At 36.6% G+C, this 13,189-nt stretch overlaps 1 protein-coding gene across 1 annotated transcript; it reads left to right on the top strand.

Annotated features, from left to right (window-relative positions):
- LOC104707449 (hepatoma-derived growth factor-related protein 2) lies at positions 9,119 to 12,719 on the top strand. Its single transcript, XM_010423801.2, has 8 exons — positions 9,119 to 9,568; positions 10,143 to 10,205; positions 10,290 to 11,009; positions 11,165 to 11,296; positions 11,584 to 11,667; positions 11,876 to 11,935; positions 12,036 to 12,122; positions 12,268 to 12,719. Exons 1-8 carry the CDS (start codon positions 9,161 to 9,163, stop codon positions 12,484 to 12,486), a joined length of 1,773 nt encoding a protein of 590 aa, XP_010422103.1. The 5' UTR covers positions 9,119 to 9,160; the 3' UTR covers positions 12,487 to 12,719.

The raw sequence follows: 13,189 nt of genomic DNA, 5'->3' as shown, positions 1-13,189 counted from the left end.
CGCCTTTGCCAGAATTTCCTTTAGTCCGGAAATATTGATGAAGGCAAAGTTGCGAAGGTGGCTTGGGTATCATTATGCTTGCCTAAGGATGAAGGCGGTCTTGGTTTTAGGAGCCTCACAGATTGGAATAAGACCCTTCTGCTCAGGCTCATCTGGAGGTTGTTTGAGAATAATGGATCGATCTGGGCAGCTTGGCACCATCACCACCATATAAAGAATAGCTCCTTCTGGGAAATCTCCATTAAAGCTTCTGACACTTATTCCTGGAAGACGCTGCTAGGATTAAGGCCTCTCGCGGAACATTTCATCAAAGCACAAGTAGGTAACGGCTTAAAAGCTTCCTATTGGTTTGACAGTTGGACTTCCCTTGGTCCCTTGTTGAAGAAACTTGGTAATTTTGGCCCTCGACACTTGCGAATCCCGCTAGATGCACGAGTTGCAGACGGATACAAAGATGGTGACTGGATAATCCCCTTATCTAGATCAGCAGCGGCTACTGCTATTCATGATCATATATCCTCCCTCCCTGCCCCGTCCCTTGATTCTCCAGATGACTTTTTTGTTTGGTCTGTTAATGATGTGGTTTGTCAGGGTTTTTCTTCACCAATGACTTGGGAAGCACTCAGGCCTAAGGTATCGCCGAAGGACTGGGTCCCCTCTGTGTTGTTTAAGGGTGCAATACCTCGGTTTGCTTTCCAAATGTGGATTGCTACACTTGACAGACTACCCACCCGTCAACGCCTCGCAACATGGGGACAACTGAGATCGTCTGAGTGTTGTCTATGTACGATCAAGACGGAGTCAAGGGATCACTTAATGCTCGTGTGTGAGTTCTCAGCCCAACTTTGGAGGATGATCTTCAGCAGACTGTGCCCCCGTCAACGGCTATTCTGTTCATGGAACGAACTCCTCTCCTAGACCAGACAATCTTCAAACTCCGCCCCGGCTCTGTTACGCAAAGTGGTCGCACATGCATCTATCTATAACATTTGGAGGCAAAGGAACAACCTTCTCCATAACTCTTGCAGGCTCGCCCCGTCCATCATCTTCAAGATACTCGACATGGAGGTACGCAACATCATCACAGCAAGAAGACTAAGGAAACATTGGCGAAACCTAATGCTTCTTTGGATCCGTTAACAACCCAAATCTTTGTAACTCTATAGCAGCTTTGTTTTATTTTTTTGCCTAAGCTGCTGTTGTGTAGGTATTACCTTTTGTAAAACCTTTATTCATTACTAATGATATTTACATGTTTAGCAAAAAAAAAAAAAACAAGACAAAAAAAATAATTACTTTTCTCGAACAAGATCTACTTGTTAATGAATTATTAAAAAAAATATATATGTTTAACAGTAGAATTCATATTGATGCAACAAATTTTAGGATCAGAATTTTACTGATTCAAGTGAGCGACCATTTTTTAATTCAACTAATAGAAATAACCTATTACCTACATATCTATTTTGTAATATTTATGTGCCGATATTTATGGTCTATTAATTAGCATACAAATTCATGAAAATTTTATTTATGGTTATAATTAATTCGTTCCTAAAAAAAAAGTTATAATTAATTCATAAATTCGTGTGAAAACTATCAATATTTTTTTTTTCTGCGACGACTTGAACTCATTCGGTGGAGCTACAAACCTCAAACCAAATGAGTTACAAGTTCATGCGAGAATTACCAATATTTTTGGCGATAAATCATAAATGTACTATATTTTGCTTGAATTTTTGATCTTGATATTTTTATAAATATGTTTTTTTTGTCATGATGATCTTTATCGTTCAAAAGATGATGATCTTGCAAATAACATGAATCGTTTGGAATTCCTTTATGAAATATCCAAATTACATTAGTGAGGTAATAAAACTCTGCTAATAACATTTCTAAAATCAACTATATCAATCAAAACCAAAATTTTAAAACTCACCTGAGAGAGGCAAAACAAATGGCAGGTTGAAATTGCAAGATAAGAGAAAATGAAGTTACTCATAGTCTAATATATGCGACTACAAAAACATATAAAACAAGAACAAAAAATAATCAAAATCTTAGTTAGATTGTTAGTTGTTATAAGATCTTTTGCCAATATGAGAATTCAATTGCATAGTCTTGTTGATTTTATCAAAAATATGGAAGATGATTCAACTCAGTTCAAATCTTCTTTGAATTGGTATAGAGAAATCATGACAATTGAACCAAAATTTCGATTAAGAAAATTTGAAGTTTTTGGAGTAATCACTCGTAAAATTGCATTCTTTTTTATTTATTTTTTGTCACAGTTATGAATCGTTTCTGAAGTCGCCTTCATGACTCTCCTTGGAACTTATTCCATAAGATTTTTGAAGTTTTTGCCTTATATCTCACTATAAGCATAATTTATTAGTTATTACTGACAACATGCATTATGCAAATCAAATATATATATCACAAAAAAAAAATTAACACATATCATTAAACTATGTTATGGTCCTAATAGAAATTGGTGTAATATAAGTACAAACCTTCAATTTTTTTATCTCGAATTTGAAGAAGTGACCTACATAAGTTACCATTGTCATATCTGAATTTACCACAATGAATCATTATTATTATCCATGAATGTCCTAAGGAAATAGATTTACTATAATTACATTTTTTCTATGTATTGAGTGATGACTGGTAAGTAATATACAAATATACCACATGAATATTTAAACCTTTCTTGATCCACACATGATAAAAACATAAATCCATACTACTATTTTTGAAGTATATTTTGAAATAAATCATTATTTTCAAAATAATTACAATCTATGTTATTACTTATATCTATATCCAAACAATTTTACGATTATTTCTTTCTACTATCCATATAACCAATAATAATTAGAAGATATTAACATTAATTATAAAATTATAAATATATATATATATATATATATATATATAGTGTTCCACAATTAATAGTGTATATGTAGAATATTTTGTCAATATTTAAAATTATGATTCTCCTATTATCTTTGTTTGATTTTTTGGTTGTGGATCATCGTATAATACATTAATTTAATAATTTTTTTTAAAGATTTATGAATATATTGCTATTATTTTTTATTTTTAAATAATGATACATATTACTCAGTTAATATAAAAAAGTGTGTGTTAAAGTCCCACATGGACTAAAATGTATAGAGAATGATTCAAAGTCATAATACAAATATGATCAAAATAAATCCAAAACTGAATGAGCATGAAGTTTCACTTAATAAATATCCTTTTTTTTTCTTTTTTTTTTTTTTTTTTTTTTTTNTTTTTCAAACAAATGTTATCATTCCATTAAGATAGAAAGTAACATACAAAGTAGGAAGTGTTTTCAGGATACAACATAAAGGGAACAACAAAGAGACATAAGTAGATAGAAACAATCGATAGTAAAAGCTTGAGAGCTATGAACCGCATGCTAGGAAGCAAACTGAGACTTGTGAGATCAAGGCAAATCGATTTTAACTCCATGAGCAGTCAATGGAGGAAGAGGTGGCCATTGTCTTGGGTTATAAGAATCAATAATTACCTCTCATAAGCTCATCTTGCAACTCTAATTCAGAAAGCATCTGTTGAATGGTTGAGACTCCTCTTTCATTGATATTAATTCAATCGTGTAATCTGTCAAACAACTTCTGCATGAATCTAAAACTCTTCCACTTGTGCTGAAGGCAGATTCTTAAGCTACCGATGACACTTGCATAGCAAGTATATCCTTAGCTATTAGAGATAGAACCAGAAACTTTTCATTATTGACTTTCCACCATGATAGCAAATCATACTCTACGCCACTTATAAGATTTGGTTTCTCCACATTTTCTTTCAAGTAAATCTCCAACTCATTAGCTGAATTGTGAATTCCTGTTTTCATAACAATCTCATTCTATACACTGTCCATTGTTTCATAGCCAACACGATTACCAAGAACTGTTCTCTCAGTGAATCCACTTCCAACTTGCTCTTAAGACTGATATGCTCCTAGTCCTTGTTGTGATTGAGAAGATGATCCACTAGTAGTTCTAATCACGGAACTGCTATACTCATCATAGCGATCCTTCAAGATCATGTTGACTGAATCATAAAGATGAGTAGCCTCTGCAGTCTTTTCGCCGTAGAGTGTATCAAAACAGAGCTTCAAATAACTCATCTTCTTTCTAGGATCAAAAACATTAGCCACTATCAACAGTTTGTTCATTTCCATCTTATCCCCAAATGGATCCCAATACTTCCCTAACTTATCTAACATAGCTGAAGCTTTCGTCTGCAGTTCTTCCTCAACTCCAGAACTAACACTTAACGCCGTAATGGTTTTAGTAATGGTGACTATCTCATTGTAGATTTTATGAGAGGCAACACTAGTTGAAGCTGAAAGAACCAATGTAGGCTTGTAAAAAATGATAAGAATCTAAACCAACCTCTCAACTTCATCCTAATGATCTCTAATTGGTGGTCCAATCCTTTTCTTTCCATCCACCTTTTCCTAAAAATAATCATTGTAGGGTTTATCTTCAGCCTCCATCTTCTCAAATGCCAGTCTGAACTTTAGAGCTTGTTCTAACATGAGGTAAGTTGAATTCCATCTTGTCTTCACATCTAAAGGGAGGCTTCCTCTTTTGATCTTTCCTGTGTCAACTCGGAAGTCAAACGACTTGAGTCTGTTTGTTGAAGACCTCACATATTGAATACCATTCCGAATTGCAGACACACTGCTATCTATCTCTTGCAGACCCTCCTTCACAATCAAATTCAGAATATGAGTAGCACATCTCAAATGCAAATATTCACCTTTCAAGACCATTGAATCATCTCCAATCTGCTTCATTGCTTCCTTGAATTTCCTCATCGCTGAACTATTAGCTGTAGCATTGTCCACAGTGATGCAAAAAACTCTCTTTATATCCCACTCAACCAAACACTCAAGCAGAACCTTAGCAATCGTTTTACCTTTATGATCATCAACACTCTTGAATCCTATGATCATCTTCCTTAACCTCCACATAACATCAACAAAATGGGTTGTTATTACCATGTAGCTTGATCCAGTAGTCGGAGCAACCCAAATATCTGTCGTCAGTGACAATCTCTGCTTGTTCTGTCTAAAATCTTCTTCATAGCTACTTTCTTTGTGACATACATCTCATATATGTCGCTTGTGGCTGTTCTCCGAGAATGAGGCTTATACAAATGAACCTTAGAGCAAAAATGTCGAAAAGCTAAACTCTCTACAAAAGACAATGGTAATTCCCCTATAACCAACATCTCATTAACAGCCTCTCTAAAGATTGATTCACAAACCTTACTAACAATTAAACTGCCACCAACACTATCATGAGTAAACACAGTTTGAGTTTTGTCTTGATTAGCACTCTCCCATACCTTGTATGCTTTGCAGGTTTTTCTAATATGATTCTTCAGAGTGCAGGTTCCAGACTTGGTTGGACAAGCCATTTCTTTCTTACAGTGATTGCAGTTGCACTTGTCCGGATTTGCTGCCTGTCTGGTGAAGTGTTCCCAAACCCAAGATCTTGTCTTCTTTATTAACTTAGAACCACTACCTCCTTCTCCTTCACCCTCAATTTCTTTATCTTTCCCCTTTCTTGTCTTTCTAGAGATAGGCGTTTGAACATCATCATCATCATTTGTTGCATCTATCATCGGATCATCATTGTTTGCTTGATTATCACAAGAAGCCATCTGCATCAACATGAAAATCACTGACATTAATATGTGGAACTAGAACAGTAGAAGTTTTAAATAAAACATTACAAGGCACAAAACGTTAAGTTAGAACTAGAATAGTACAAGTTATAAGACAAAATGAAAATCAGAGACATTAATCTGTAGAACTAGAAGTCTAGAACAGCAAAGCAAAGTTTAAAAGAAAACACAGTCACAAGACAGAAAGATTTTGTGTCACAAAGTCACAAACTAATGAATCAAAGTCTCCACATTTGAGTATTTGAGTATTTTTGATTTTTGAGTTTTGAAAACAAAATGAGGAAAAATCGAGAATCAAACAAGTTAGACACTTAGACTACAACATCTAATTCTAATATGAGACAAGACCATACAGATTACAGAATGTCAGAATCCAGTACCCAGAAATCCAACATCTAATTCTAACATGTTTCAGTACCCAAAAATCAATATATAAAACTCGATTAAGACTAAAGTCATCAGTAATCAATGATTAAATTTGGTTTGAATCACAAATAGAAAAATGAAAAACAATAAGAGACGGTGGTGGTGGAATTTACCTCCGATTGGTTTCTTGACAAGGCGGAAGGTGGAGAAGTGACCTCCGGAGATTGAATGGTTTGAGTTAGGGTTTCCAGGTTTGCGTTTGATAATATATTGACCATAGACATAAAGAAAGGCAACAAAAAATTCGATAATCGAGACTAGAAGGAAACTCAATCAAACAATCCTGCCTAACCCTAATTCCTCATGCTCTCATTCTCATAGGCTCATATACAGCGGTGCCGCCCAACCTTAATAGCCGTATAGATCCTATATGCTATATGGTTAACATACGTACGAGCCACTCTTACTAAAACTGGTTTGTGGTCGGAACCCGCAAAATCCAAAAACTCTGCTTCAGAGTTAGGAAAAGAAGCAGACCATTCAGTATTAATCATCACCCGATCCAAACAGCACTTTATCGTATGATCATATCGTTGTTCAACCCAAGAGAATCTATCCCCTCTTGATCTAAGATCGTGTTAGTCACAAGTGGAAACAATATTTCTAAAGTCTCTCAAACTTCCTTCACATATTTCTGGTCCCCCTATTTTTTCACTATTAGATAAGATTTCATTGAATTCACCTATTAACATCCACGCATCATGACGAGTAGTTGAGATTCGTTGAAGATGTTCCCAAAATATATGTCTTAGGCTTTGATTTGGATCACCATAAACACAGGATAAGTAGAAAGAAACATCTTCATAATTAATAAGTACATCAATGAGGCGTTCATCTTGATAGTTATGGGACACCGAAACGGTGTTCTTCCACATCAAAGCTAAATCCCCACTTCTCCCTATCGGAGGTTGTGTTATTACATTAGGAAATCCTAAAACACACGCTAAATCACGAACAACATCACACCTATTTAGAGTTTCTATTAAAAACAACACATCACACTTAGTTATACTACATAAACGAACTAAACGAGAATGAGTCAGCGGCACACCAATGCCCTGACAGTTCCAGAAGACGACTCTCATGTTGGTTTTGGGGGTACCGAGCCCCCCACGCCACTGTCGAATCCCTTGGTGATAGGGCAAGAGCCATCAGATTCTGCAGACTTCTCTCTTTTGCGGATTCGACTTAGGACCGCGAAATCCTCTGCTGCTTCATTAGTTGGTACAGTTCTTCATATGCCATAGGTTTCCTCTTGGAAATCTGACTTGATCTTGTGCTAGTTGTGGTATCAGACAACACAACATTCCTATTGTTCTGTGCCATTCCCACGAGTTTGGTGTGAAGGTATCGTAGTCTCTCTGCAGTGAGTTCTGTATACTTAAAGAAACTTGGAAGGCTCAACGATCCCTGATGGAGAGTGAGATGGTGCTTTTGAATTAGAGGCCAAACAACAATCAAGCATGGCAGCGTCTAGTTGCAGAGGTTGATGAACAACATCACTTGGTTCCCCTGGAGGAGTGTTAATGTTATGGTCATGGGGATTGTAGCCTTCATCATCGTCATCATCACTGGACTCCAGAGGAGGATCATCAAAGTTGATAGCACATTCCTTGATATCGTGTTTTAGAGATCCACACTAGGTGCAAAACTTCCTTAGTCTCTCAAAGTGGAACTTGATAATGGTGTTCTCATCAATCCCAAATTGAAAGTTCCTGCAAAAACGAAGTGGAGAGTCAATATCGCAATCAATTTTAACACGCACCTTATCAGCAGCCGGTGCATTTTTATTGAAATCAACTGTCGTAACATGTCCCAACTGACTCCCAACACTCATAGCCATATCATTGGAAAGATACAACAAAGGGATCCCAATAATTTGGACCTAGAACAGGATGATTCTCATTTCTGCCTGAGAGATGTTAGGGTACGAACGATGAACCGTCACCATCCAATCGTTAAACGCCCAAGGACCACGGCGAAGCACTAGATTCATTGCTTCCTCCGTTTGGAAAATGAAAAAGGCCTTCCCATTCCCAAGTAGTATTCCAAAACATTGGGTAGTGAAGCCCCAAATCTAAAACTTGCATCGATTTCCGCAGATTGTCACTTATTGTTATGGTAATTCCTTGAACTGGCTTTGTGGTAGAGGATGATTGTAGAAAAGAGATGATCTTCCTCGCTTTAAATAGGTTAGGCCATGGCGGTTTCTTATGGTAGTTTTTCTCCGTAGGACACGGAGACAAGGAACTGCCATTCGGTTGAGAAAGCAGAAAGAAACCGCCGTATTTGATCACATAAACACGGACCAAATTGGTCGGAAAAATTCTTTATTGGAGAAATTAGAAATTGGATGTTGAAAAACCCAGAATCGCACTCGGGATCGCCCTGAGAGAGAACAGATGCCATTCGGAACATGTTATATATATATATATATATTTTTTTTTTTTTTTCAATAAATACTTTAGAAAAAATTATAATCTTAGTAACCACACCTACATAGTTGTCCACATAAATTTTATTAATGATTTTATCTCATAAAAGAAATAAAATTTAAATTTTATACATGTGTAAGAAAATATTTTTAGAAAAGTTATCCATATATCCTTAATTTCTATATAAGAAAGTTAATATTTATTGTGCAAAGATAATATAAGCTAATTGAAGTATACTAAAGAAAATTAAGTTAAATTAGAAATGTGTTTTTACATAAAACTTGGAAAAAATCTCCAAATTTTAGGATTTCATTTATCTAATCTATTAGTAAAAATTAAAAAACCTCTAAAGTCCAAACTTAAGTAAACTAATTTATCAAGTAGTCATTATAAATAGGCAACAGAGGAACCATGCTATTTCAGTATTTCTCATTACCTCAATCTGAAAGTAATAAAATTAAAAAAAAAATATAAACATTAAATAAAAAAATCTAATTTTTTGTATAAATTTACTAATTTTTTATTTTTCCGATTTCTCGAAGAAGAAAACGATGGTGTTGTCTCGGCGATTCGCTCAAGTGTCGAGTGATGAAGACGACGATGTACCGATCACTAGGTCTAAGGGAAGGAACTCGACGAGTTCTGAGGAGATTTTGGGGAAACGGAAGAAGCGTAAGACGGTGAAGCTCTACGAAGAGATAGAAGAGAAGGAATCGGAGAGGAAGAGGAAGAGAAAGGGGAAGAAAGGGGATGACGGTGACGAGGATATGATGAGGGAGGAAGAGGAGGAAGAAACGCCTCCGGAGGCTGAAGAAGAAGAGCAAGAAGAAGAAGAAGAAGAAGAAGAGAAGCCTGATGATGCGAGTCCTGTTGGTGATTCGGTTAAGGTTACGGGTAAAGGAAAAGGGAAAAGAACTCATTTTTTGCAATTTGAGTATGATGGCAACAAATATGATGTGGTGAGTTTGTTGCGTTTTTATCTCTAGGGTTTCTGATTTTGATTGGTTTTAGATTGATGTGCTCAAATTGAGCTTGTGGGTTTTGTTGTACATGTTCTGATCCAATTTTGTAGATTTGGAATTGAGGGTTGGTTGAGATTTTTTCCCCCAATTGGGTCTGTTTTGCTGGCTGTTGTTACATTGTTGTGGACATTGAAATCTAGGGTTTTAAGGAATTTTGATGTCTGTATGACATTAGAATGTGTTAGCCGCTTTTGGTTTACTGGGAACCTCAGATGATGTAGAGTGTCAGCAATAGATGCTTTTGTTAAAAACTGGCCTTGTACGCTTATGGTTGTTGTCATTTGTTGGGCACTCATCGATGTGTCACTGTGTCTCGGTTTTTGGTGTTTTCTGACTGCATAGTCTAGAGACTCTTGAGATTTTACTTTCACATCATGTTTTTTCTTGCACCTGAATGGTTAGGATTGGATACACGTTTGTCATGAGTGTTCATATATTTTCTGGCTGATTTAATGCTCGGGACCTTTGGGACATTTGCTTCTAGTCTCGCTTACACTCCCTTTTTGTGTAGGAGGATCCGGTGTTGTTGGTTCCTGAGGACAAAAGTCAAAAACCATATGTTGCAATTATCAAGGTACTGGTGTGTTAAAATTTATATTCGGTTTTTTAGTTTTTGTTGTATCATCCACTTGGAAATAAAGCTCCGGTTTTTTGACAGGATATTACGCAAACTAAAGATGGAAGCATGATGATTCTGGGACAGTGGTTTTATCGCCCAGAAGAGGCAGAGAAAAAGGGTGGTGGAAACTGGCAATCGAGTGATACACGAGAGCTGTTCTACAGTTTCCATCGTGATGAAGTGCCAGCAGAGTCTGTGATGCACAGATGTGTTGTTTACTTTGTCCCGGCCCATAAACAACTTCCGAAGCGCAAAAATAACCCTGGATTTATTGTACGGAAGGTCTATGATACTGTTGAAAAGAAGCTGTGGAAGCTGACTGACAAAGACTATGAAGACTCAAAACAACATGAAATCGACCTTCTTGTCCAAAAGACGATGTCGCAATTGGGTGATCTTCCAGACCTTGAATCTGAGGAAATTCTTTTTGACCAGGAGAATATGTTGAAGGCGAAAAGATCTTTTCGGAAAGCCAATATAAGTCCTGTCGATGTTAGAAGGGAGGAAGACTCCTCTCTAAAGGCTGAAACTCCTGGAAGTGGTGCGGGTATATCATCAGAGCATTATGCTATCTTAGAAAAGTTTGATTCACTAACAGGTGATGCTCATCGTGACAAGTGTTTGGGGAAGCTTCTGGAGGCAGTCCAACACGTATGTTATATTCCTCAGAACAAACCAGCTGGCGACGATGCAAAGATGGGTTCAAATGGATCCCATCTTGAACATGATGAGAAAGATACAAAGGCTGAAAATGGAAAGGTATTAACTAAACGTTTCAATCATTTTGATCACCCTATATATTCTCCCTCTTCATACAGTCACCTTTCACATTCTTTCCTACCAGAATTGACCAAATTACATATTAAGGATTCAGTAATTGCTGGAATAACTCTTTCGTTTAAACTGATTGGCAGGATGAGAATTTTCTCTGGCCAGATGCTGCTGTTCCTCCAGTGTGTGCTCTTGAGAATGCTTCACATGCTTCTCTTGCATCGGATTATCAGAAATACAACCAAAAGATGAGGACACTGGTTTTCAATCTCAAGGTTAGAATCTGCATTGCCATTTCATTACTTTTTCTCCCCCAACTGACCGTACTGGAATATTTGTACATGTATGCTCCTTATTCGTGAAAGTTGATAAATGAGTTTAATATGACATGGTAAAATATCAATATGTAATGATTGGTTGATTACTGGACTTCTCATCCGAACAGTAATATGTATGTTCATATTTGAGTCTTTGTGGAGGTTCTCAATTTGCTGCCTTAAACATCACTTTTGCGTTTCTTCTACGTATTTAATAGTAAAATTTGATTTTGTTTTGTCTGCAGAACACCGCACTGCTGGCTAGACGACTGCTCAATGGGGAGTTAGAGCCTGCAAAGATTTTGAACATGTCACCCACGGAGTTAAAGGTTACAGACTTTTTCTGTTACATATATGCACACATATTATTATCTGATCTCCCCCTTTTGTCTTCAGCTTCCTTTCTTAATTTCACTGGCATAGGTTTTAATTTCAGATCTCTTCTGAATGATGTTACTCTGTTCCATAGTAAGAAAGCATTAGTGAGTATATCTTACATCTTAAAATGACTAAAAAGTGAGTTTTTCTGCGATTCAGGAGGGTCTAACTGCTGACGAAACAACAAAGAAGGAGCCTGATGAGGCGGATCGCATGCAGGTCTTTTATTTTTCTGAAAATTTAGTTTTCAAATTGGTTTGCTGGATTTAAGTTTGGAATTGTCTATGACTATAATATCATGTGTTTGTTTCGGATACAGATGACTGATGCAAGATGCTCGAGATGCAATCAATTGACAGTGGGCCTGCGGGATATTATCCAAGCTGGGCATGGAGACCGCTATCAGGTTCTTATGCTTTTCCATATTACGCAGTCTATATCCTTGGATAAAAGACAATTTGCTAAACCTATAAGCCAGGGACATCATATACCATGATCTTCTTCTCTTACTGTACCCTAATAATCACATTCTGCTTCTGTTTTGCATCTAGCTGGAGTGTGTTGACTGTGGCTATTCTTGGTACGCCTCAAGGGATGAGGTTTCAACTCTGACAATAGGCATAGAAAAACCTGCCCAAGGCACAGAGAAAGAGGATACTGAGAAGAATTTGACCAGTCCTCGTGAAACTGAGAAACCAAAAGACGAAGCCTTGAAGACCAATGACTCAAATGCTGACAACAATCCAGAAGCCTCCAAGAAACCAGAGTAAAGGTGTTCCAACTTTCAATCGTATGTTTAGAGTTTCAGATGTGAATTCGAACTGGGTTTCACTTTTAACAGTTGGTTAACCGTACAGATAAGTCGGATAATAAAGCTTATTATGACAACAGAACTAAGACTGGTTACGGGCATATATCAATTGTCACTTAGCTTTATTTTCTTGTAGTTTTTTCAACAGTTGTCTATCTTATAGAACTTTATTTCCTTGCAACATCTTTCTCATTAACTGTCTCTTTGTCTTTGTCGACGATCGTTCCATGTTTGTCGACCATACACAGTCCGATGCGGGGAAGTAGATAGAGAGACGCAAGTTAGTGTCACCCATAATGTATTGTCTCTTTATTGTGCTCAAAGCTTTACTTATAACCATACGATGACCGTCCCAATACGACTGTAACTAACATCTTTAACTTCACCTTGCATTTGATCTTGAACACCACTTCATCTTGTTCTGAAGATTTTGATTACCTTTTGACTGCAATATAAGTTTAAATGACGGTGAAGAAATTTTTGAAATCATTGAAGAAGACGACATTGTGTTCATGAAACGAGGTTGTTCTTAATCAAAAGCTTTAGCAGATAAATCTAGTTAGGGTGCTCGGGTTTGTCTCAAATACATCAACAAGTTTCCCCCCAAAAAAAACTTATATTGATTGGTTCCTATATGGTTTTTTTTTTTTTTTTTTTTCCAA

The sequence above is a fragment of the Camelina sativa genome, chromosome 8 (genome assembly GCF_000633955.1).
Source record: "Camelina sativa cultivar DH55 chromosome 8, Cs, whole genome shotgun sequence".
Classification (NCBI taxonomy): domain Eukaryota; kingdom Viridiplantae; phylum Streptophyta; class Magnoliopsida; order Brassicales; family Brassicaceae; genus Camelina; species Camelina sativa.
The sequence above is the reverse complement of the archived record's forward strand: the minus strand, read 5'-3'. Positions and strand labels throughout refer to the sequence as shown.